Here is a 23349-nt window from a genome sequence, read left to right as displayed (position 1 = left end):
TGCGGAACAAGGGAACACTCACAGCCTGGTTGTCTGGTGAATGTTGCACTGCTGGATCCTCCTTGGTTGAGCACCGCCGACCTTACTGTCAGCACAGGAATGGTCCAGATCTTCGCCAGTCAGCTGGATGACTCTATTTTCAAAGTCTGTGAGGACCTTGATGTCGGGCATTCCTCCACCAGTCTGCGACCTCTCCCTTTTGCTATGTGCCAGCTTGTCCTACATGAATACAGATGGACAGAGTGTAAGCAGGATGCCTGTCAGGCCAGGTGAGAAGAAGAGTCATACGGACTCAAAGTCAACTCTTTCTCTCTCCACAGATGCTGTCAGACTTGCTGAGTTTTTTCAACATTTTCTGTTTTTGTTTCAGATGAGAAGGATGCCTGGCATCTGTGGGTGGTGAGTGGTGCATTGGCCAGAATGAGGACACTATCGTAGGGCAGTGAAGGTGTGTGTGAGAGAGTGAATGGTGATGTCCCTTGAACTGGCAGAGAGTGAGGGCGCTGTGGATATGTGATAGGTTTGTGAGTGTCTGAGTTGAGAGTGATGGGAAGAGTGACTCACCCTGGCGGAACGGAGGAGATCATTCATCCTCTTTCAGCACTGGGTGGCTGTCCACTTTTGCAGGGCAATTGCGCTGGTGGCCGCTGCCACTGCTTCCCAAGCTGCATTTATCACCTTCCTTGCTGGTCATTGCCCAGAGCGGGGATAGAGGACTTCGTGGCGGGTCTCCACAGCGTCCAGTAGGCACCCAAGGGAGGCATCGCTAATTTGCGGGCAGCATTTTTCCTTCCTTCAACAGCCATAACTTTGTAGCAACTTCCGATGCCTTAGAGAGAGCCCGCCCTTTAAATATGCTGTCCGGATTACAGAACGCCCGAGGTGATGGCGGGGCGGGCGAATCAGAAGCTGCCCTACCAGCCATCCAGCATGTTTCCTGGGAATGCATTATTAATGAGGTAGGACATGCCGGGAATGGGACGATACAGCACAAAAAGCCGCTATTGTGGCCGGTGGGTAAAACATCCGTTTTCCTGCCCGCTACCGCACTTGGCGCAAACCTGGGACGATGGTCCTGCACAAACATTATGAACCCACAACAATTTTTTGAATGAAACATCTGGCAGTGATGTAGGCACTTGAGGATTTGTCACCAATTTCGGTGCTGAACAATCTATATCTGTTGCAGTTTGCGAGTTCTGTTCAGCTATGAATGTTCATACTTCAGGTAGGGGAACAGTTGGGGCAAATGGACAAAGACAATCTATCTGGACCATTCACTGAAGGAAAACCATTACATATCTTTTCAAATTAGTTGCATCAAAAATTCCTTCCTGCCTTTGAGATGATAAAACTTGTAGATCCTGTCAAACACTGTAAAATTGCTTTAGGAACCAAGCTATCAAAAGCAGCTAACATACAAGCAGACACTTGATTTTTGTTTGATTTTAATTTGAGTTTTCTTTTTTAAAAAAAAAAGATGATTGAAAGCAGACAAAAATTCTTTGGAAACGAACAGAAGAGGAGGGAAAATGTTATCGAAGAGGAAGATGCCTCTGGGCAATTATCAACAGCTCTTGGGGATATGACTGAAGGATGGAGAAGTGGATGGTGGATTAAGCGACTGGGTTAGGCGAGAAGAGGATTTAGGAGTTCACTAGATAGTTTGGCAGACCAATTTCAGACCATGAGCTCTGTCCTCCATCCCCACCCCTTTTTGATCTCCCCCTTTTTTCTTTATTCATTTTTGTTTTTTAATTTTAATCTATTTATTTATTCCCCCCCCCCACCCCCCGCTTATTTTCATTATTATTATTTTTAAAATTTATTTCCATTTTTATTCATTGCTTTATCTCCAGCTTTTAGCCTTTTCGATCTTTTTTCCCGCCATCGTCCCCTCCCCCCACCCCACCCCCACTAAGGCCCCCTGTCACTTTCCAGAGTGTTTACCCTGGTCCTGCCATTATCACATTCTGCTTTCCACTCTTAATGTCACCATTAGCACCTCCTTTAGTCAGAACCACCACTATTAACAAACCTTTGACCTTCTGTTTATGACATCTTTCCCAATCTCTCCTTTGCCTCCACCTATCGCTTGCCTTCTATCAAGCTTCACCTGTTCCGCTTCCCTTAAACAGTAGATATTTTACCACGTTTCTACTTCCCTTTAGCTGTGAAGAAGTCATACGGACTCGAAACGTTAACTCTGTCTTTCTCTCCACAGATGCTGTCAGACCTGCTGAGTTTTTCCAGCATTTTTTGTTTTTGTTTCAGATTTCCAGCATCCGCAGTATTTTGCCTTTTAAGATAGTTTGACAGTACTGAAATATGAGTAGGGATGAGAGTGACGGGGCGGAGAGAGATAATGGGAAAGCATATGGAATTGGGATTGGAAAGGGAGCTGCTGAGATTTGCAGGCACATTTTCATTAAATCTTTAACCTACTCTGGCGTTCCTCTCCCTGTCACTGCACACGACACTATGCCACTCACTGCCTGAGGTTCCTTTCTCTGAAACTATACACCGCACTCTACCACTCACTCACTACCTGACGTTCCTCTCCCTGTCACTGTACACTGCATGATACCACTCACTACCTGACGTTCCTCTCCCTGTCACTGTACACTGCATGATACCACTCGCTACCTAAGGTTCCTCTCTGTCACTGTACACTGCATGATACCACTCACTGCCTAACGTTCCTCTCCCTGTCAGTGTACACTGCTATATGCCACTCACCACCTGACATTCCTTTCCCTGTCACTGTACACTGCATTATGCTATTGTTTGTTTACCTGAAAGGGAATAAAGAGAGTTATTAAGGGAGATGGATGCAGAAATTTAAGAGCAAGATAGAAACAAGAGTAGAGACTGAGAGAAGCAGCAGCAACCTAATGACCACATAGGCATTTGATGAAGTGACCTTATTCTCCAAATTAGTGGGTGCAATGCATGATAGAATCACTAAAATCAAATATAAAGTACCCAAAGACGTGCAACTTCTAAAATTTCCTTTATTCTGCTGTTATTTTCCATAGACTGTTTATTTTCTCTCTATCTCAGACAGTATTAAAGCAATTTTTAGATATAATGCTTGTGGTAAAGCTGCAAACAGAGGCTTTGTCTTGTTGTATCACAAGGATGTCACTTATATCCGCCTACATTGAAGCTTCCATATTGAATATTCTGAATGAAGTATTTAACTACTGTTCACCAATGGCAGTAAAGTTCAATCATTTTGACTAGTCTATTTTCAGCATCAATTTACCAGAATTCAGAAGGCTGTGGCTATCTATTTGGTTGAAGTTAGCTGCCTTGTATGGCTGAAGGGTAGAAATGAAGAGCATTTGGGGTTGAATGGTACAATTGTATTCACTTTTCTGCTTCAGAAACTTTGGAAGTAAGCTTGGCACTCTAATTATAAAGGACTGATTTGAAAGATTTTGTTTCTTTCTGTTCATGTTGTTTTTGAAGTCTGCTAAATCCAGGGGTACTGACACAGAACCTGCTGTTGGAGTATAGCATTCCCTTTGAGGCAGACACTGATACTGGCAGAACATCAGACACTGAATTCTTTGTGTTTAGCTTATTGAGAATTTTAGTGAAGAATGAAGTGCGTGGAGAAACATTTCCTGAGGAGCTGCAATCAGTGATGCAAATTGTGCAAATTTTAATTGGAAACTTTATTTTATTGTAAACGACAGGTGCTATAATTTCAAGTGATCAAAGTTAATGATTTCTTTGTAATTACAGTTTGCATTATGTTAATTATAATTTGCAACAGGTAGTAATAAACACATTTTAGAACTTCTTAAAGCAATGCCGGTAGCTGGGAAAATACAGCAATCTATTTGAGTTTACTGAGATGGAGAGAAACCATTTGGCTGTGAGAGCCTTTCTGCAGTTTCTCCACATATCCTTCCTATTAAATATTTTTATAGTCACATCCTGTCCATGAAATTGTTCTCAAAGGCAAATAGGAACGAGAGAGTTTGAGCACTTACTCTTCAGTTTCAATTGTGGATGATGATCTGCGTTATTACATTTCACCTGTGCCCTTGCAATAACTGTGCCACAGCTGGCTCGGAGAAGAAGATGGAAAAAAAGAGTCCTGATTTTTAAACTCTTCTGCCAACTTGAAGACTTGAGTGCTGTTTTATACATTTGTAAGGCAGCAGATTGTGATAATTGGATTGTAGCACAACCACACATTTCGCCGGTGGATTTCACTCTGCCCTTGGGAACAAATGTGGGAGGGCGTTGCTGCACAATTCCTGGTCCTTCCCCTCGTTCAGCCTCTTTGGACAAGAATCTGGAGAACTGCAGAGTGGATGAGAGGCTTGACAAAATCAAGTTTCTGCCTGCTGGATTAGCCCACAACATGCCTGCAGGTTTCTCCACTGAGGCAGTGGGAGGACTTTCATACATTTCCTGACATGCCCACGTTATGTTCATTGAAGACTGATGCTGCTGGCTCCAAATGATGTGTCTCCCCCACTGTAACTGATCACTATGTTCCCCAAAACAAACGTGGGTAAAAGTCCCCAGGGACACATGCAAGTCTGATAAGGCGATTTCTATATTTCCTTAGTTCTGATGAAGAGTTATATGGACTCGAAACGTTAACTGTGCTCCTCTCCGCAGATGCTGTCAGACCTGCTGAGTTTTTCCAGCTATTTTTGTTTTTGAAACATTGATCCTGTGTGGAACTCGAGAAAAACCAGGCTGCCTGGTACCTCTTCCTGGAAGCTCATAATGAACTTCCACACAAAAGTAGACCATAAATGAAAAAAAATCAAAATCCAACAGGAATCTCACTTTGACCATATCTTCCCACTTCATGCTCTACAAAGAACAGCACACTCACACTACAAAATCCACCATTATTTTTGTAAGGCCTTTTAACACCCAAAGCCCCCAGGGGCCATAAGCAAATCATCCCGTTCCCCTGTAGGTTAACATCCTGATATTTTTGTCTCAAAATGGGATTATCTATTTCTGCACAACAAGCCTGTTCATAGTCAGATTTCTTTTCACCTGGGAGGTGAATCAATGCCTTTTATGAACTGTTACTGTTTACTTGACTTACTGTGACAACAATTCCAATAATTACAGCGGGTATTTACCTACTAGTCTGCTAGGCTGCAAGGACATGCCACTTATTTACGAAGTTGTGGACCAGAAGGGTTTCATGGAGTCAGTCTTGTGGCTCCTCTTGTCTAGGTTCACAACTGAGTCTTTGAAAAATGCATTGATCTAGAAGTGACCATTCTTCCAGAGATCAATGATTCTTCATTTTAAAATGAACTTTTGGCGCAAAGGAATGTAACAAACAGCCCATTGACATTACTGTGTTCACTGAAGAAAGTTCAGCATTGCAAAGAGTGTGCTGTACTGCTGGATTATAGTCAACATAAGAAATAGGAACAGGAGTAGGCCATTCGGCCCCTCAGACCTGCCGCACCATTCAATAAGATCATGGCTGATCTGCCCCAGGCCTCAACTCCTCTTTCGTGTCAGCTCCTCATAGCCCTCAACTCCCCGATATTTTAAAAATCTACCTACCTCCTTCTGTTCTAGTAATTTACACCTTGGTTTATATTTCCTCCTTTATCTTTGCTGTATTGAAATCAAGACTCTCAATGTAACCTCCCCCCGACCCGGAGGAAAGTCAGCCAGAAGTTGGCACACGCTGAGGAAGCCTGGCTCACAGCCGTAACACGCTGTGGATGGGCTAAATTGTCTAACAGTTGGACTTCTGCCCCTCAGTGGGAGGAAGTCTCGCCCTCGGAAGCTACCACCCAATCTGATTGGCCAGCAGCTCCATCTGGCAGTGCCAGAGCTCAGTAGTGGGTGCTGCTGGGATTGCAGGAAGAAGTCCGAAAAGGATCGTGACTGCCCCGGATAGCAGGAAGCCCTGGGGTTTTAGAACGGGGAGGGATCAAAGAGCGCAAGGAAGGGAGAGGGACGGGTTGGGGGGGGGATATGGGTATGTGTTTTGTAGGGTAGGTGGCACGGAGCAAAGATGCTGTGACATTTTGGGGGGTGCTCTTGATACATTCGGGCACCCCCGAATGAGGTGCCCTCCCTTCCAACATTTTCTCAAGTAGGTTTTAAAAAATGGCCAGCCTACACCTGCCTGACTGCCCACGCCAACTGTATTTTGGCATGGGTGGCATATTATTCAGGTCAATAGGCTTGCTAATGAGTCTAATTGACCTTTAATTATTCATTTGAATATGGTGGGTGTGCTGCTGATTTTGGTGACTGCCCACCTAGTTTATTATGGGGATTGGGTGAGGGGTGGGCAAGAAGGTAGTGGGCAAGCTACCCAACCTATTTAATGTGCCCCCACATTTTGGTTTCATACTTTGTATGCAATCCATAATGTTCAGAAGATTACACCAATTTAAGATGAAACTTGCAGGCGTGTGATATTCAGAACCAGTTTTCACACTTTTATTGGATAGCAGTACATGTCAATTTGGAATAAAAACAAAGAAAGCATGAAATACTCAGCATGTCAAACAGCATCTGAGTAAAACAGTTAACGTTTTGGGTCAATGATCTTTCATCACATATGTCAATCTGGCATGAATTCACAGTCAAGTATCATTGCATTACCTTTTACAATTCAGTTTCTGTATTACAGTGGGCTCTTGAATACCTCTTGTTACGCTGCTAATGTTAGCAATTTAGTGAAAATTAAATTGGGTAAAGGGAATAAGAGATCATTTAGACATAATTAATACCCATGCCCCCTGATTGCAGGGTCTCCAAATGCTGTAATGTGCCACTTCAAATTGAGGTTGACTTTGGGATGCAGAGAATTCCGAATGTGACTAACACTACACAAGCCTGAAAATGCTGTTAGCCAGTGGCTGGAATAACTTCACTGGATTACAAAACAATGCAATCAGTACAACGAGACAGACAGAGTGAGATCACCCACTCAGAGTGCAACTAAACTGCAACTTTCAAGCCAGCACATAGCAATATAGGGAGCGCATTGATGTGACAAATGATCGGTTAACTTCAAAGTTAGCCACAGTTTGGTTCCGGAGTTCACTAAAGCCAGGCAGTGTGAATCTCCTCCCATCTCCAGTCTCCCATCAATGTCATCTCAAGCTGTTGCAAAAGGAGTGCTGTACTCACAGATTTTAGTCAATATTTCTATTTTAGTAATTTATACCTTGGTTTATATTTTCTCTTTTTTCTTTGCTGAATTGCAATCAAGACATTCAATCCACAGGATTTTACAACCTAATCTTAATGTCACCCAATCTTGCACATTACACAGTGGACCATTTAATGATGTATATAGCAAATATATATTTTGTTTATTTAATCATATTCACTTGTCATCCACTGAGCCACTGGCAAATTGTGTCAAAAGTTGTGGATTTTCCCCTCAATCTTTGCAGGGAAGTTACAGGTTATTGAGGATATTTATTGGTGCTGTCACACTGAATATAATTTGTTTTGGAGTTGTTTTACTGAATGTTACATTATTTTAAAGTTATTCATCTGTTTCCCACTTTTCAAGTCATTGGGGGTGAAATTTGGTGGCAGCACTAAAATCCTTCATGCCGTTTGGCATTCTTTCCAGATACTCGGGCAGAGTGTAAAATTTGGCTGATGTTGCTCTAACCTCCATTTTGTGTTTTCGCCCAAGATAAATTTCACTCTTCTTCCTCCCCTCCATAGTCCATGTCAGTACTTTTCTCCCACCCTCCCTTCTCCCAGTTCATGCTTCCTTTGTTCTTCCTTATCTCCCCCCACCCCCCAACACCCCCTCAGTAGTTCACAGTGATCATATTCTAGTCTGCTTCTCTCGGTTCATTGGAACCTGCCTTCACTGCTGCCTCTAATCATGCTGCTGTCCAGGAGAATTGTGAGCTGGGATGTTTGATTAGGGATTCTAACCCATACCTTAAAGCAGAATTTGATTACTCAAAATAAGAAGCTGGGGGCAGAGCAGGATAATTTATATGGCTGGGGGTTCACTTGCACTGGGCCGTGGAATCTCAGTAATACATGTGTTTGTCGTCAGAAATGCTCGTGTCTGGTTACATACCCGCTCTGAGCATAATACTTAAAGCACTAGACACAACTCAATCTTATCACTTCTGTATCAACATATATTAAAAGAACACTGCCGCAAAAGACATGCATTTATATAGCACCTTTCACAACTTATCACTTCTGTATTAACATATATTAAAAGAACACTGCCGCAAAAGACATGCATTTATATAGCACCTTTCACAACTTATCACTTCTGTATTAACATATATTAAAAGAACACTGCCGCAAAAGACATGCATTTATATAGCACCTTTCACAACTGTAGGATATCTCAAAACATTTTACGGCCAATTGAGTACTTTTGAAGTGTAGTAATTATTGTAATTCAGGAAATGTGACAGCTAATCTGCATACAAGAAGCTCCCACAAACAGCAATCTAATAATGATCGGATTTTAAAAAATGTTGATTGAGGGATAAATATTGGCCAGAACAATGGGGCCTGCTCTTCATCAAAACAGTGCTTGTATGTCCACTTGTGAGGGCAGACCTCAATTTAGCATCTCATCCGAAAGGCTCACTAAGCCTCTTTGTCAGCACCTTCCAAACCTGTGACCTCTACTGCCTAGAAGGACAAGAGCAACAGTCTCGTGGGAACACCTCCAACTGCAAGTTCCCCTCCAAGCCACACACTATCCTGACTTGGAACTATAGCTGTTCCTTCACTGTCGCTGGATCAAAAAACCTGGAACTTGCTTCCTAACAGCACTATGGATGTACCGACACCACTTGGACAGCAGCTGTTCAAGAAGGCAGCTCACCACTACCTTCTCATGGGCAATTAGGGATGGGCAACAAATGCTGGCCTAGCCAACAGCGGTAGTATCCCATGAAAGAATTTTTAAAGTGCTTGTGCTGGCTATAGTGCAGCTGCAAGTGTGCTGCAAAATCACATTTCAGAAGTACCTCAGCCATTTACTGTGGCACCTGGGGCTTTCATGTTAAATAATTTTAATGATCGGACAAAGTATTTTCTACTGCCCCATACTCTCCTAACTTTCAGGTTCACTTTGGGTTCTGTGTATGTGATAAGCATTTAGGAATAGAGTTTAGTTATCATTATATCTCAGCGCAGTCAAACTAGGCATTGCCTGCGGTATAAAGCAAGTTTCTGGCTTTGAAGCATGACTTTGGTTGTTGCAGTGCAACCACGGACTAAGTTTTCACTTCTACCTGAAGTCCACGTGTATTGTGTCCAACTAGAGAGGAACATCTGTACCTCAATTCCATTTAGCTGTTTTGGCTCCATCTTCCTTGATGCATTTATGTAACAAAAAGTTATTGATCTTAGTCTTGAAAATTCATCTTGATCCAGCATCCGCAGCCTTTTGGGAGAGGGAGTTCTTGATTTCTTCCACCTCTTGAGAGAAAAGATACTTTCTGGTTTTACCAGAATAGTTTAGGTTTAATTTTAAGATAATGCCCCTTGTTCTGGATTTTTCCAGCTTCTACCATCTGCATTATCAAATTCCTTCATCATTTGAATGACTTCATTAGATCTCCCTCAGACTTCTCAATTTAAGACAATACTGGCCAAGCTAATGCAATCTGTGGCAATAATTTAACCCTTTAAGCTCTGGTATAATTCTGGTGAAGTTGTGTTATATCGTTCCTGAGCTGGGGTGTCCAAAATTGGATGCAGTGCCCCAGATGGAGTCTAACCAAGGTGCTGTACAACTGAAGCATAACCTGCTCCCCTTTGTTGTCTACACTTTCTGAGATGAAGGCTAAAATGCCTCTAGATTTTGAATCCTGTTGGATCCATATACCAACTAATAATGTGTACATTATTACCCAAATCCCCTTGCTCCATCACTGATCCTAGTTTCTTATCATTAAAAAAGGAAATTCTGATTCATAATTTTTGAATCCAAAGTGGAGGAACTTATATCGCAGCATATATGTCGACCTTTGAAGCCTCCAAAATTCCTTTCAAAAATGGGGGTCATCGTATCCACCGGGTATGAAATGTGAACTGGTGAGGGTGGTTTCCATTTTGAAATGTGAATAAAAACGTAAGAACAGTAATTCAAGTTAATGTGACACAGTTTATTGAATGAATGAATTATACAAAGATACCTATAGCCACAATCAAAGCATTTTAAAACCGTCAAATTAACTGGGCAGAATCTTGTGCCCTCCCCATAGCAAGTTTTATTTTTTTTCAATTTATTCATTCAAGAGATGTGGGTATTGCTGGCTAGACCAGCATTTATTGCCCATCCCTAATTGCCCTTGAGAAGGTGGTGGTGGTGGGGGTGAGCTGCCTTCTTGAACCACTGCAGTTCATGTGGTGTAGGTACATCCACAGTGCTGTTAGGGAGAGAGTTCCAGGATTTTGATCCAACGACAGTGAAGAAATGGTGATATAGTTCCAAGCTTGTTTATGTTGTAGCTACAGCAGTTATTCTTAAGAAAGCTATGAATGGGCAATTTTTAAGCAGTTCCACACAAGTCATTGTTACTATTAGGTTCATTGATTCTGCAGAGTGTATACTGGATGAATGGAAGTGCGATGTTGGCATGGAGGTTATGAGGGCCATTAGGGGGGATGGATGGGGGGCTTGAGTTGGCATAGATGTGGCTGAGTTGGCAAATTTCCTGACTCAAATCATATCCTGTCAAAAATGCAATGTAGTAAGCTTGACCAAATGATTTTCAATAAATTAATAGTGCCAATGTATTTGAATGTAAATGTAAAATAAATGCTTGGCATTGGAGCTCCCACTTGGATTCAGTGCAGCTTTTTTTTTACAGTCCTTTTATTTAGGGCTTGGTTATCTAAATGTAACTTTGTGTATGCTGGGTTTCATTATCAGAGGTTGTCACAGAGATAGTTGGAGAAAAGATGACCTTTAAAATGTGAAGCACTGGAAAATGCAGTGTTTTCCATAACAATAACAGAGACTTCCAAGCATTCAGCAAGTGACATTTATCATATAGTCCACTCCATTCACTGGAAGTCACAATAGACCAGTGGGATGCTGATGACATTAGAATTGTTTCCTTAAAGGCATGAATATTTTGCTTGCCAGACAAGTACTGCTTTCATGAGCTCTTCTGTGGTTTTGTAAATACAAATGGGAAACCAGCCTCTGCATGGTGCAACTCGTGGAAACTCACTTTGTTTGGCTGGATGTTTGAAAATTTTAAAGCGACCATCTTTTGTTTTCAAATACCTTCAATTCCTCACTTCACCCTGTCTCTGTAACCTCCTCCATCCCTACAACTCTCCCAGATCTCTGGACGCCTCCAATTCTGCCCTCTTTTTAGTCCTCCACCATTGGTGGCCCAGCTGCCTACCCTAAACACTGGAATTCTCTTTCTAAACCTCTCCGCGGCTCTATCTGTCTCATATCTCTCTCTCTCTCTCTCTCTCTCTCTCTCTCTCTCTCTCTCTCTCTCGCTATCTCTCTATCTCTCTCTATTTTAATGCATTAAAGGATACAACGGGATATAGATCGGTTGGAGACTTGGGCGGAAAAATGGCAGATGGAGTTTAATCCAGACAAATGCGAGGTAATGCATTTTGGAAGGTCTAATACAGGCAGGAATTATACAGTAAATGGCAGAACCTTTAAGTGCATCGACAGGCAGAGGGATCTGGGTGTACAGGTCCACAGGTCACTGAAAGTGGCAACGCAGGTGGATAAGGTAGTCAGGAAGGCATATGGCATTCTTGCCTTCATCAGCAGGGGTATTGAGTATAAAAGCTGGGAAGTCATGCTGCAGCTGTATAGAACCTTGGTTAGACCACACTTGGAATATTGCGTGCAATTCTCGTCGCCACATTACCAGAAGGATATGGGGGCATTGGAGAGGGTGCAGAGGAGGTTTACCAGGATGCTGCCTGGTCTGGAGGTTATTAGCTATGAGGAGAGGTTGGAGAAACTCGGATTGTTCTCACTAGAGCGACGGAGATTGAGGGGCGACTTGATAGAAGTTTACAAAATTATGAGTGGCATGGACAGAGTAGATAGTCAGAAGCTTTTTCCCAGGGTGGAAGAGTCAATTACTAGGGGACATAGATTTAAGGTGAGAGGAGAAAACTTTAGAGGAGATGTGCGGGGCAAGTTTTTTTACACAGAGTGCAGTGAGTGTCTGGAATTCACTGCCAGAGGAGGTGGTAGAAGCAGGTACGATAGTGGTGTTTAAGAGGCAGCTTGACAAATACATGAATAGGATGGGAATAGAGGGATACGGACCCCGGAAGTGCAAAATGTTTTAGTTTGACAGGCAATATGATCGGCGCAGGCTTGGAGGGCCGAAGGGCTTGTTCCTGTGCTGTACTTTTCTTTGTTCTTAAAGTGTTATGAGTATCAAACTTCATGATTCATACATTTTAGGGGCATAACTTTTTAGTTTGGGAGTTGAAATTTTTAAATGTAAGATAAATGAAACCACCTGGTTGTAGAATTGTAATTCATAGGGGGTTGATTTAATAAGGTCAGAGTTGGAAGTGGAAAGACATGAAACAATGGGTGATCTCTCTCAGTTTCTTGGTGGAGAGGGGTTAACTACAGCTGAATCAATAAGGGGTTTAAATTATTCACATGGTTTCCCAATGGAAGGTCCAAGAATCTTATACCTTGGAAAGTAGCAGGAACATTGAGGAGAATCAAATAGTGGGGCACTTAGAAAATCTCAATGCAATCAGGCAGAGTCAACATGGTTTTGTGAAAGGGAAATCATGATTGACTCATTTATTAGAGTTCTTTGAGGAAGTAACAAGCAATGTGGATAAAGGGGAACCTGTGGATGTGGTGTACTTAGATTTCCAGAAGGCATTTGACAAGGTGCCACAGCAAAGGCTCCTACATAAGAGTTCATGGTGTAGAGGGTAACATATTAGCATGGATAGAGGATTAGTTAGCTAACAGGAAATAGAGAGTAAGCATAAATGGGTAATTTTCGAGTGGGCAGGATGTAACGAGTGGAGTGCCACAGGGATCAGAGATGGGTCCTCAACTATTTACAATTTATATCAATGACTTGGATGAAGGGACCAAATGTATATAGTTGCCAATTTTGCTGATGACACTAAGATAGGTAGGAAAGTAAGTCTTGAAGGCGACATAACGAGTCTGCAAAGGGTTATAGATAGGTTAAGTGAATGGGTAAAAAATTGGCTGTTGGAGTATAATGAGGGAAAATGTGAACTTGTCCACTTTGGCTGGAAGAATAGAAAAGCAGCACATTATCTAAGTGGAAAGAGATTGCAGAGCTCTGAGGTACAGAGGGATTTGGATGCTCTGGTACATGAAAAGGAAGGCAAATGAAATGTTGGTGTTTATTGCAAGGGGAATGGAATATTTTGTTACGGTTGTACAGTTGGTTAGACCATATCTAGAGTACTGCTTTGGTCTCCTGATTTAAGAAAGGACATAATTGCATTAAAAGTGGTGCAGAGAAGGTTCACTCAACTAATTTCTGGGCTGAGGGGTTATCTTAGGAGGAAAGGTTGGACAGGTTGGGCCTGTATCGATTAGTAGAATGAGAGATGACCTTATTGAAACATAGAAGATACTGAGGGGACTTGAGAGTGGCTGCTGAGAGGATATTTCCCCTTATCGGAGAGGCTAGAACAAGGGGACACAGTTTAAAAATAAGGGATCTCCCACTTAAGATGGACACGAGGAGAAATTTTTCCCTAGAGTCTGTGAAACTCTCTTCCCCAGATAGCGGTTAGAGGCAGGGTCGTTGAATAATTTTAAGATAGCAGTAGATAGATTCTTGACTAACCAAGGAATCAAAGGATTTAGGGGGTAGGCAGGAAAGTGGAGTTGAGGCCAAAATCAGTTCAGCCATAATCTTATTGAATGGCAGAACAGGCTTGAGGGGCTGAATAGCCTACACTTGCTCTTAATTCGTATGTTTGTATGTAAGTGAATTCCTGAGATGTGGCACACCCTGGTTTGGACCCAAAAGTGAAGTAACCCTCAAAATCCTGTAAAATATAGGGGAACTCTTGGGTGTAAATAAAAGTAGAATGGGGAGAGTCCTGTTGAGATTTTCAGATTTAAGGTGTAAGTGTTTATAAACGATGGTGTTAAATTAGTAGCAATTGCTTTGCTAAACTCTTGTACAAAAGTTTTGTTTATAACGTGATATCTTGTGTTGTAATTCGTTAAGTTAATAACTAGGAGTTTGAATTTCTTTTCAAAGGTTACTGGTCTCTATTGAGGTCATAACAAAGGTCTAAATGCAAGTTATTTTTGCAGCAAAACAAGGCAATTGTGAGGTCTTCACCCCTGATGCTCTACGTAATCCCCTTTTTACATTGGTAGTTTGATTGTGGGCAAGCAGCGTCTAATAGGAGAGGAACAGATGTAGATTCAGCCAAATTCAGTACACATGCTACATCAGTGTAATTTTATGTCACAAGTTGAGCTTGCTAAGTGCTCCACCACCACGGTACGGTGGAGACTATTATCTTTACATTTATCAGTGCCTTTGGTTGTGCAAGATCCAGGCTTGAACAGTTAGTGGTTCTGCATAATGCAAAAGTACTTTTTAATGGGAAAGAAGGCTGTCTAGGTCCTAGCTGGGATTATTCACAAAGGGATGTCCTAGATTATCATAGTACTAATTCCAAAAGCCTGTTGGACACACATTCCTGCTTCATCTTCTCCCTGGGTGTCTGAAAAGCCACACAATGGGGACATGTGTAATGTGCTGGCATTGCTGGCTCTCGATTCTGTGATAACAGCAGCAACTATGACGAGGAGCTTTGTGGATTTGTTCAATCAGAAGAAGTATAAAAAGAATATCCCATTGACTGATAACCTCTGAATGAAACCAGCAGATTGGAAACTGGTGGCATTAGTGCAGTACAAAAGCAATTAATAACTGCTCTTCATTTTAGACAAAAGAGTGCAGGGCTGCTGTTTTTGTCACTGTTGTGCTATGCACTTCCAATAAGTGCTTTGATCAAGATGTATTTGAAATAATTTTTCTCAAAAGTAAAATATGGTCAACTCGCCGTGATTGTCTAGGAACCAATATTTAAAATATGTTTGAGCTTTCACAAATTAATCATTAATGGTTTTGACAATTTACAAGGTGCCCAAGTTATTCTTGCGCTTCTCATTACTCTGTTACTGTGCCTCTGTTACTGTTCAGTAGCCATAAGGATTAATGTGAGCCATGTATTATCTTCTGAATATAGTGTTTCCTGTCAGAAGCATACTCATTCTAAGTAAACTAATTCACAACACCATTACTAACAATTTAAAAATTACAATGCATCAGCATGCAAGTGCTGCAATTATCCTATTTCCTAACCTATGTACTTGAAAGCTAATTACTTCACTATTCAGTGCTTTTTGGGCAACTTGCAAATACAGTTTTAATGATGGTAATGGAAATTTAGCAGTGCCTTGGAATCATATAGCACAGAAGGGGGTTGTTTGGCCTAAACCAGCTCTTTGGAAGAACCATCCAATTAGTCTCACTCACTCTTTCGATGTATTTTTTCCCTTCAAGTATTTATCCCGTTTTCTTTTGAATGTTACTAATTACTATGCTTCCACCAGCCCTCAGGCAGTGCATTCCAGATCACAACAACAAACTGCATTTAAAGAAAAAATGTTTCCTCTGGCTCTTTGGCAAATCACTGACCTTTTGCCATTGGAAACAATTCCTCCTTATTTACTCTACTGAAACCGACATGATTTTGAACATCTCTGTCGAAATTTCTCTTAACTGATCTCCAGTCGATCCACATAACCAAAGTTCCTTCATCCCTGGTACCATTCTTGTAAGTCTCCTCTTCTGCACCTCGCCAAGGACTTGACATCCTTCCTGAAGTGTGCTACCTGGAATTGAACACAATACTCCAGGTGAGGTCTAGCCAGTGTTTTACAAAGGCTCAGCATAATTTCCTTGCTTTTGTACTGCTCTTCGATTAATAAAGCCAAGATTCCGTATGCTTTTTAACCACCTTCTCAGCTTGTCCTGCTACCTTTAAAGATTTGTGCTCCCAGGTCTCTATGTTCCTGCACTCCTTTTAAAATTGTATCATTTAGTTCACAGTGCCTCTCTGTACTCGTAAATTTTATTAGCCAAGTGTCTTCCTATTTCACCATTTCTATGCCCTTCTAAAGTCTGTTACAAGTCTGTAACTATCCTCCTAATTGTTTACGACATTTCCAAGTTTGGTATCATATGCAAGCTTTGAAACTATGTTCTGTCCACCCAAGTCCAGATCTTTTGTCTATATCAAGAAGAGCAGCGGTCTTAATACTGACCCCCTGAACATCACCCTTACCTCTCTCTGGCCTGAAAAATAACTGCTCACTGGTACTTTGTTTTCTGTACTTTAACCACGTTTATGTTGCCACTATCCTTTAATCCATGGCTTTAAATTTGCCTACAAATCTATTATGTGATACTTTATCAAATCCCTTTTGAAAGTCCATGTACACCTCAAGCACGCTCCCTCATCAACCCTCTTCGTTACGTCGTCAAAGAACTCTATGTTTTTCGAAGTGTGTAATTTATTTAAGCCGGGCAATATTTTGATAGGAGTCAGGTTGTTTGGCGGTTTGGAAACATGAAAAGGATAGAGGTGTTAAGTTGAGGTACAAGTAAATAGGTTAGATTTAATATTGGCATTTTTAGATAAGTTGAGAGTTTGTTTGAATATCAAAGGGGAGTCAGAGGTAACAAGAAAATATTTGCATTTTGCAGGAGTTCATAGGTAAATAAGTAGTGAGGATATAATATTCTATTGACCTAAAAGCAAAGACAAGATTAAAATATGAAAGAACTTATATTTGGAAGGATTTGAGTTTCAAAGAGGTGTGTGAGAACAATGGAATGAAAATGAAAGGGGAAAAAGGTATATTAGAGTTACTGTGGATAGCTGTTGAGCTGGATAGCTGTTGAGCTAGGGATGGCTGGTAATAGCTGGAGCTCTTTGAGCTGTTGAGATAGCTGGAGCTCTGTGCTGGGAGAGGAATCAGTTTTAATCACCCATCTTGTCAAGCCAGAAAAGTCTTGGGCTGCAGAAAGCAGTTTTATTTTGAAGTGGATTCCACTGCAGAGTGGAAGAGGGTAAAGGTCATATGGCACATCTTTATTGAAGCTACAGCAGTTTGCCTTGTGTAATATTACTGGATTTCATATTTAAACATCCATTAGGAAGTGTTACCTGGAAAGTGGTTACTTGTGGGTTTGACCAAGTAGAGAGTTTTTGGGGGAATGTTTTGTAAGACTACCCTTAATTGTGTAACTGTAATCTTGTGTGCTTAAGTTTACTTTTGTTTTTTGTTAGTTAAAACTTTTAATTTAAAAAAATACAAGTGTTACTGGACCTTTTACTGCTGAGATTGATACCTTGTCATCTTGTTATCAGAATTCAAAAAAAAAGTTGTGGCCCGTAAGCTAAGTTTCCCTCTGGGATTTGGTTTGCGCAGCAATTAACACAGGCTGTGGCCATAACAATGGGAAGTCCTTGCTACTGATCAGGGTGCCTGGAAACGAGCAGTCGGGAAGGGCATGGAAAAAGCAGAGGACAAAAGAAAGGAGCAGATGGTGGAAAAGAGTCTGCCAGAAGAAAAAGATATCAGTCGACCTCAGGCCAACGTTACTGCTCTGTGCCAGCTGTGGAAGGGACTGCCTGGCATGAATCGGCATTTACAGCCACAACAGACAATGTTCATTACGAAAGTGACATAGATCCAGGGCACAGTCCGTCGTCTCCTGAGACGGACAAACGCCAGTAACTAAATAAATATTTTTTCTGTCCTGCACTTGGCAGCCTCCAGCTCCACGTGCAGAGTTCACTATGAATATGCAATGAGGACCAATTTGGGGAATCTGCCTTGTGGGAAACAAGCAAGTATGACCCTCATGGCACTGTTGCTGTACTGCTTTCTCTGAGAATTTACTTTCTATTTTCGCCTCATTTCCCTTTCTTCTCTTGTTCCTTGGTTTTCTGCTCCCGCTGTTTGGATTCCTCTACTCGCTTTGCTCTTCCCAACCCTTTTATACTGAGATGTTGGATCGTTGGATGGTGGGACATCTCCCGTCAGTCTAAAGCAGGCTGGAAGCCAGGTCTATGAGGATCTTGCATTTATAGGATCGGCACAGCACAGAAGGTGGCCATTCGGCCTGTCGTGTTTGTGCTGACTCCCTGCAAGAGCAACTCAGCGAGCCCCTTCCCCCGCTTTTCCCCCCTAGCCGTGCAAATCATTTCTCTTCAGATAATTATCCAATTCTCTTTAGAAAGTGTGATTGAATCTGCCTCAACCACACCGTCAGGCAGTGCATTCTATATCCTAACCACTTCCTGGGTAAAATTTACAAGAAAATATTTGAAGTGTTTGTTGATTAAGCGCAATGACAGATTGACTATTTGATTCCTAGGGGAATGCGTTCTGTGAAAGTATGTGGGATCACAATTAAGAGGTTTTTCATCTACTGTTTAAATCGAGTCATCCAGAAAGCTCTTCGGCGATGTAAGGCAAAGAACAATATTGGATATTTTCCTAAGGATTCAAATCTTCTATGTAAATATATTTTAACAATTGTCCTTACCAATGTTCATCTTTTTTTCAGCCTTCCAATGGTGGGGGTGAAAATTCTACAGGAAGTCACCAAAGCGCACAGCAGGTTGGAATTCAGAGTTTTGTCCAAGAACTTTTTCAAGCACAGTACAGGTAATGATGATGAGCAACATGTTAAATATAGCACTAATCCAATCTTCAACCCTACAGGAAACGTAAAAAGAATCATTTGAAGATTTGTTTTTGTCCTTCCACAGCAGACAATGAGTAACTTGCCAATAGGAATTTGTAAATAAGCATGGCGTTTCCCCCTCCCTGTGAAGCTGTCACTGATAGCACTTTGAAAGGTCTTTATAATAAGTAAATCCTACAATTTCAAATGAGCCTGAAATACAATCTGGAGCTACAGAGCGCCGGGAATGCTTGTATAATGGGAATAACTCCAGCCAGTTAGGGAGGTTTCCCAGAACCTTGTATCTCAGTAACAGCGCTTAGCTTGGTTTGAAGTCACTGCTCTTGCTGTTTCTCAGGGAGCTGCTCTGCCGCACTCTCCATTCATGATGTTACTGGTGTAGCTAATTAGGGATGTTTCCAGACATGTCTGAGTGCGACTGTGATTTTACTCAATAGAATAGGCTGGTACTTTGAGCATTCCTTCCCTTTTTAGTGCCAATTCAGATTAGCAGCCACTCGCTGAGGGACAAAAGCTGATTCAGATTGTTCAGGAGAAAAAAAAGGTACTGGGAATTCCGCTTCAGTCAATATCAGCTAAATTGTTAATGCAAGTAGCAAAGAAAATTCCTCAGTCAGCAGAATAAAATAAGGAGCTGAACAACATTTTGTATTTATTGAGTATACAAAGAAGACTGCCTCTCTTTGTTATTTATAACAATCTGAAATATACAGCAAATGAGAAAATATCTCCCCTCATCTCTCCGCTTCCCCCAGGCCCGGCCCCAGTCCAGGAGGTCACAATGTATTGCTCACAATATCCGTTTAGTGCTTTTACCGCAGGAGATTACAGCTGTGTTTAAACATGAGTTTGGAAGTGCGACTCAGTGACTTCTAGACCATTTTATTTTAATTTACGCAGGCAATAAAATAGTTTACCCACAGTTATTCCTGTTAATCTTGTTGGCAAATCCGAGACAAAATGGAACCTGTGGATCAACATTCGTTTTGGGAGCAGCTTTTGAAAGGAAGAAGTGAGGCAATAATGTTTTATTAGTTTATAGATGTGCTGGGCTTGTTTTGGTTGACTGACACACACTCGAAGCATTCCTTCAGTAAAGCCTGGGTAGTTAAATCTTCCAGCAAATCAGGGAGGTTTACTCTTATAGGAAATGGTGCACTTGTTTCAGAGAAAACTTCAAGTCTATCTTGTGTTTTAACATATTTATTGGAGCAAAATATCTGTTGAAAATGAAGACTTGTATTCTGTTGGTAATCATACCTGAGTACACTCCTGTAATGTATCGTGGGGTGTTTTAACTGTGCCATAGAAATGAAAGTTGTTTTATCAATACCTGGGCAATTTTACATATTTGAGGAGTTTCCTGCAAGTTTTTTTTAAAGCACTTTGTGCAAAATTCTCTGCTCCCTTCCCCTTAAGTTGTTTTTGTAAGAAACTGAAACTTTGTATGCATGTGAAAGATCTTCCTTTTCTATGTGTTCCCTTAGAGTTTTAATAACATGATTGTGGTAATCAGACTGGATGAGGTTAAATTTCAAGACACCGGAGTAATTTCCTCAGCCAGTGCTCCCTATGTCATGATGCATAGAACAAATGCAGTGAGTCAGAGATGTTGGGTGTACCAAATGTCATTGTGTTATTCTGTATTCTGAGATAGAGAGGGAATGTTCCTGTCTCCATGTTTGGGGCTATTACATTATTTGGATGTAGTAAATACAGGGATGTTGGGTTGGGAGGGGCATACCCGTAATGAAAGCTGTCCCATTTTTGGTCCATTTGAAATTAATTAGTGGTATTTTGTGCTCTTCCCTGAGTTTGGAGGCAGGGAGGGCAGTTAATTGGGTTGGATGGTGCCGGGTGGGGATCCCTCCACCTTTCCACTTCCACCCGATTATGTCCATGGTGGGATGGCCCATGGCAGCCTTTCCGGTCTGGACCAGTTAAGGCCCTTAAGGGGCAATTAAGGGCCTCTTCCCATCGCGGCTGGTATTAATCCATTGGTGGGCGGACATGTTGCACGATATGCAAACCTGTGTGGGTTACTTGTGGTCTCCCACATGGGTCCTTCTTTCCAGGCCCCCAGTGTCTGATTGAGGGACCCAGTATTGGGAAGGGGAGGGCCCCACTGAGAGCCACCCCGTCACTGCCTTTGCTGCCAATGCCCTCCCCTATGATCCCCAACCAGCAAAACCCCTCCTGCCATCACTTACCTCTAACCAGGACCTCCTTTGGGTGTTGTACCAGCATCAGCCATCACCACCTCAGTGGTGCTGCTTAACAAAAGAACTGCCAGTGTCTGATTGGCTGATGGCTCTCAGCAGGTGGGACTTCCCACCCCTCGGGTCCTGATCCTGTGAAAGGCCTGCTGGTGACCTCTTAAATGCCTGATTGGCTCGTATTAAGATGGATCTTGCCAGGAGGAGGCAGCACTGGTCTCGCTCTGTCTCTCCAACTGGCAGTCAAGACCCCTTGTTGCCTCCATAAAATTATCCAAATGGATGCAAAATCCACCTGGAATCTTTGATCGGCATATGTTCCTCTCCCATTGATTTTTCTGCCTTCATTGTACCCGGTGATCCAATGGCCTAGTTGTAGCAATAGGAAATTCTGTCCCAGAAAATTGGGCTTGTAGTGGACAAAGTAGTACTTTAACAGAGTGGCAGAATCAATTATTGAACATTTGAGTTCCTGTGAAAATCCAGCTCTTTAATCTGTTTGTTTTATATGTTCTGAAAGTATAGTTTATTTGAAAGTTAGACCAAGATTTTTTTCGAATTATATAAAACCAATCCTTTCAGCATAAATGAACATAAGATTTTTGTATGTAATGATTTATGTATGTGTTGCATCATTTTACCATTGAAAGCAACATAATGGCCTAGATTTTCCTGCCAAAATAATGCTGAGGCTAATGGTGTTGCAGAAATAATACAGCAACTTCATGTAAGGGGCAGAAGTGCAATTAAACTCTCTTACTGAAAAGTTGCTGCCTGAGCTCTGCTGCTTTGCCATTGGCTTTGTGAAATCATCACGGTGGTGTCCAGTTCATGGTTGAATGTGGTGAAGTTATTGTATTTGTGCTACAGATATAAACTAAACTCTCCGGAGAAAGTTAAGCCTTGTCCATGCCAATCTAAGTAACTCTTTGGAGTTATCAACAGTCACAGATTGTAACTCTTTCGAGTACATTCACAGTTCTTGGTTTCCGGGAGTGGGACATGAACCCACAACCTTCTGATTCAAAGGCGAGGGTGCTATGAACTGAGCCACAGCTGACACCTCCCAATCTAAGTAACCATTTGACAATGTGACAAGTGCTAATTACCGCCAAACCACCTCTCTGGCACTTAAAATTATCTGTTCCAAATGTGGAATTTCCTTTCTTAAAGTTTGAACTGGTGTTGGAGGTTTTAAATGTGTAAAATATAAAATTAAACTTTTTAGCATTTCCCCTTTTCTCTGAGTCCAATCTCTCTTTCTCTCTATTTCTCTTTCTACACTTGATTTGGCAATGAATTCACCCACTCTAATTTACACTTTCACAATTCTTCAATCTGATGGGTTAAGGAGATACTCAATTGCTTACCCTGCTCATACTGGTCTCAGATGCCCTGTTTCCCCTCATTGTGACATTATCAGCGTGTACTTGCAGCAACTCTGAATGCAAAAAATGTGAAATCTAAATGTTCAAGGGCAAGAGTAACTAATGCCAGACACTGTTAGATGCCCAGTGACATCATAATCTGGCCTAAGCCATTTTTTTCTTCATTGTTTGATCCTATTGATCCTTCATCCTCTGTCAACTATTCTCAACAGATCCCTGAAGTAGGTTTGCCTAGCAGCTATGCTTCTGCCAGTGGCACTGCTCAGGTCAGCTGCAGGAGAGCAGAAGCAAGATACAGTCTGACTTGCTCTTTATAAATATTATAATGTTTCTATTTCCGTGACCAGGGGAAAATGGCATTTTCATTTCTTGTGTTATTACCATCTACATAGGTCCTGGCAAGATCAGGAAATTTATAATGTGGAATATCGTCAGTATTGGCTTGTGTCGGTAGGGATGAGGAGTGAAGTCATTTCTACAGGTGTGTTAATGACATTGGGATAGAAAGGAATGGAGCTTTGTGTGAACTGTGTCAAAGGATGAACCATGGAGTAGGACAGACTGGTTGATCAAGTCAGAGTTGCCTCCCCTTCTCACTGCTGCATAATTAACTACAAATTGAGTCAATAAAAATACAATTAGAGGCTTCCAGTGTTTCCTTTGTACAGCAATGGCCCTTGGAAATATTATCCATAGGTCAACATGCTGACTGGTGTTCTGATGCACCTAGCTCTACCTCTATTACATTCCAATCTGCAACCATCTCAAGTTGCTTGTCTAATATCATTGAGGATAATGGGGGCTAATATCCTCCAGGTGCAGTTTATTGGAAAATCAAGAAACCTGTTCCCCCTGGAAGGAGATATTCTCTTTTATCCTCCAGCATTTCTGAAGGGTGGGGTGGCCCACTAAAGATTCTAGTAACTTGCTTGGGCCAATAAAAATTCCCATTTA

General features: G+C 41.7%; 1 protein-coding gene across 1 annotated transcript in view; it reads left to right on the top strand.

The window, feature by feature from the left end:
* The window catches only part of usp43a (ubiquitin specific peptidase 43a), a 581344-nt gene that overhangs the window by 99369 nt on the left and 458626 nt on the right, over window positions 1-23349 (top strand). The window contains exon 3 of the mRNA XM_078570881.1: window positions 18651-18751. Coding sequence (XP_078427007.1) covers window positions 18651-18751 — 101 coding nt within the window. The remainder of the gene's footprint in view (window positions 1-18650; window positions 18752-23349) is intronic.

Source organism: Cetorhinus maximus, chromosome 24 (genome assembly GCF_964194155.1).
Source record: "Cetorhinus maximus chromosome 24, sCetMax3.hap1.1, whole genome shotgun sequence".
Lineage (NCBI taxonomy): Eukaryota > Metazoa > Chordata > Chondrichthyes > Lamniformes > Cetorhinidae > Cetorhinus > Cetorhinus maximus.
This window is presented reverse-complemented; position numbering and strand designations above follow the sequence as displayed.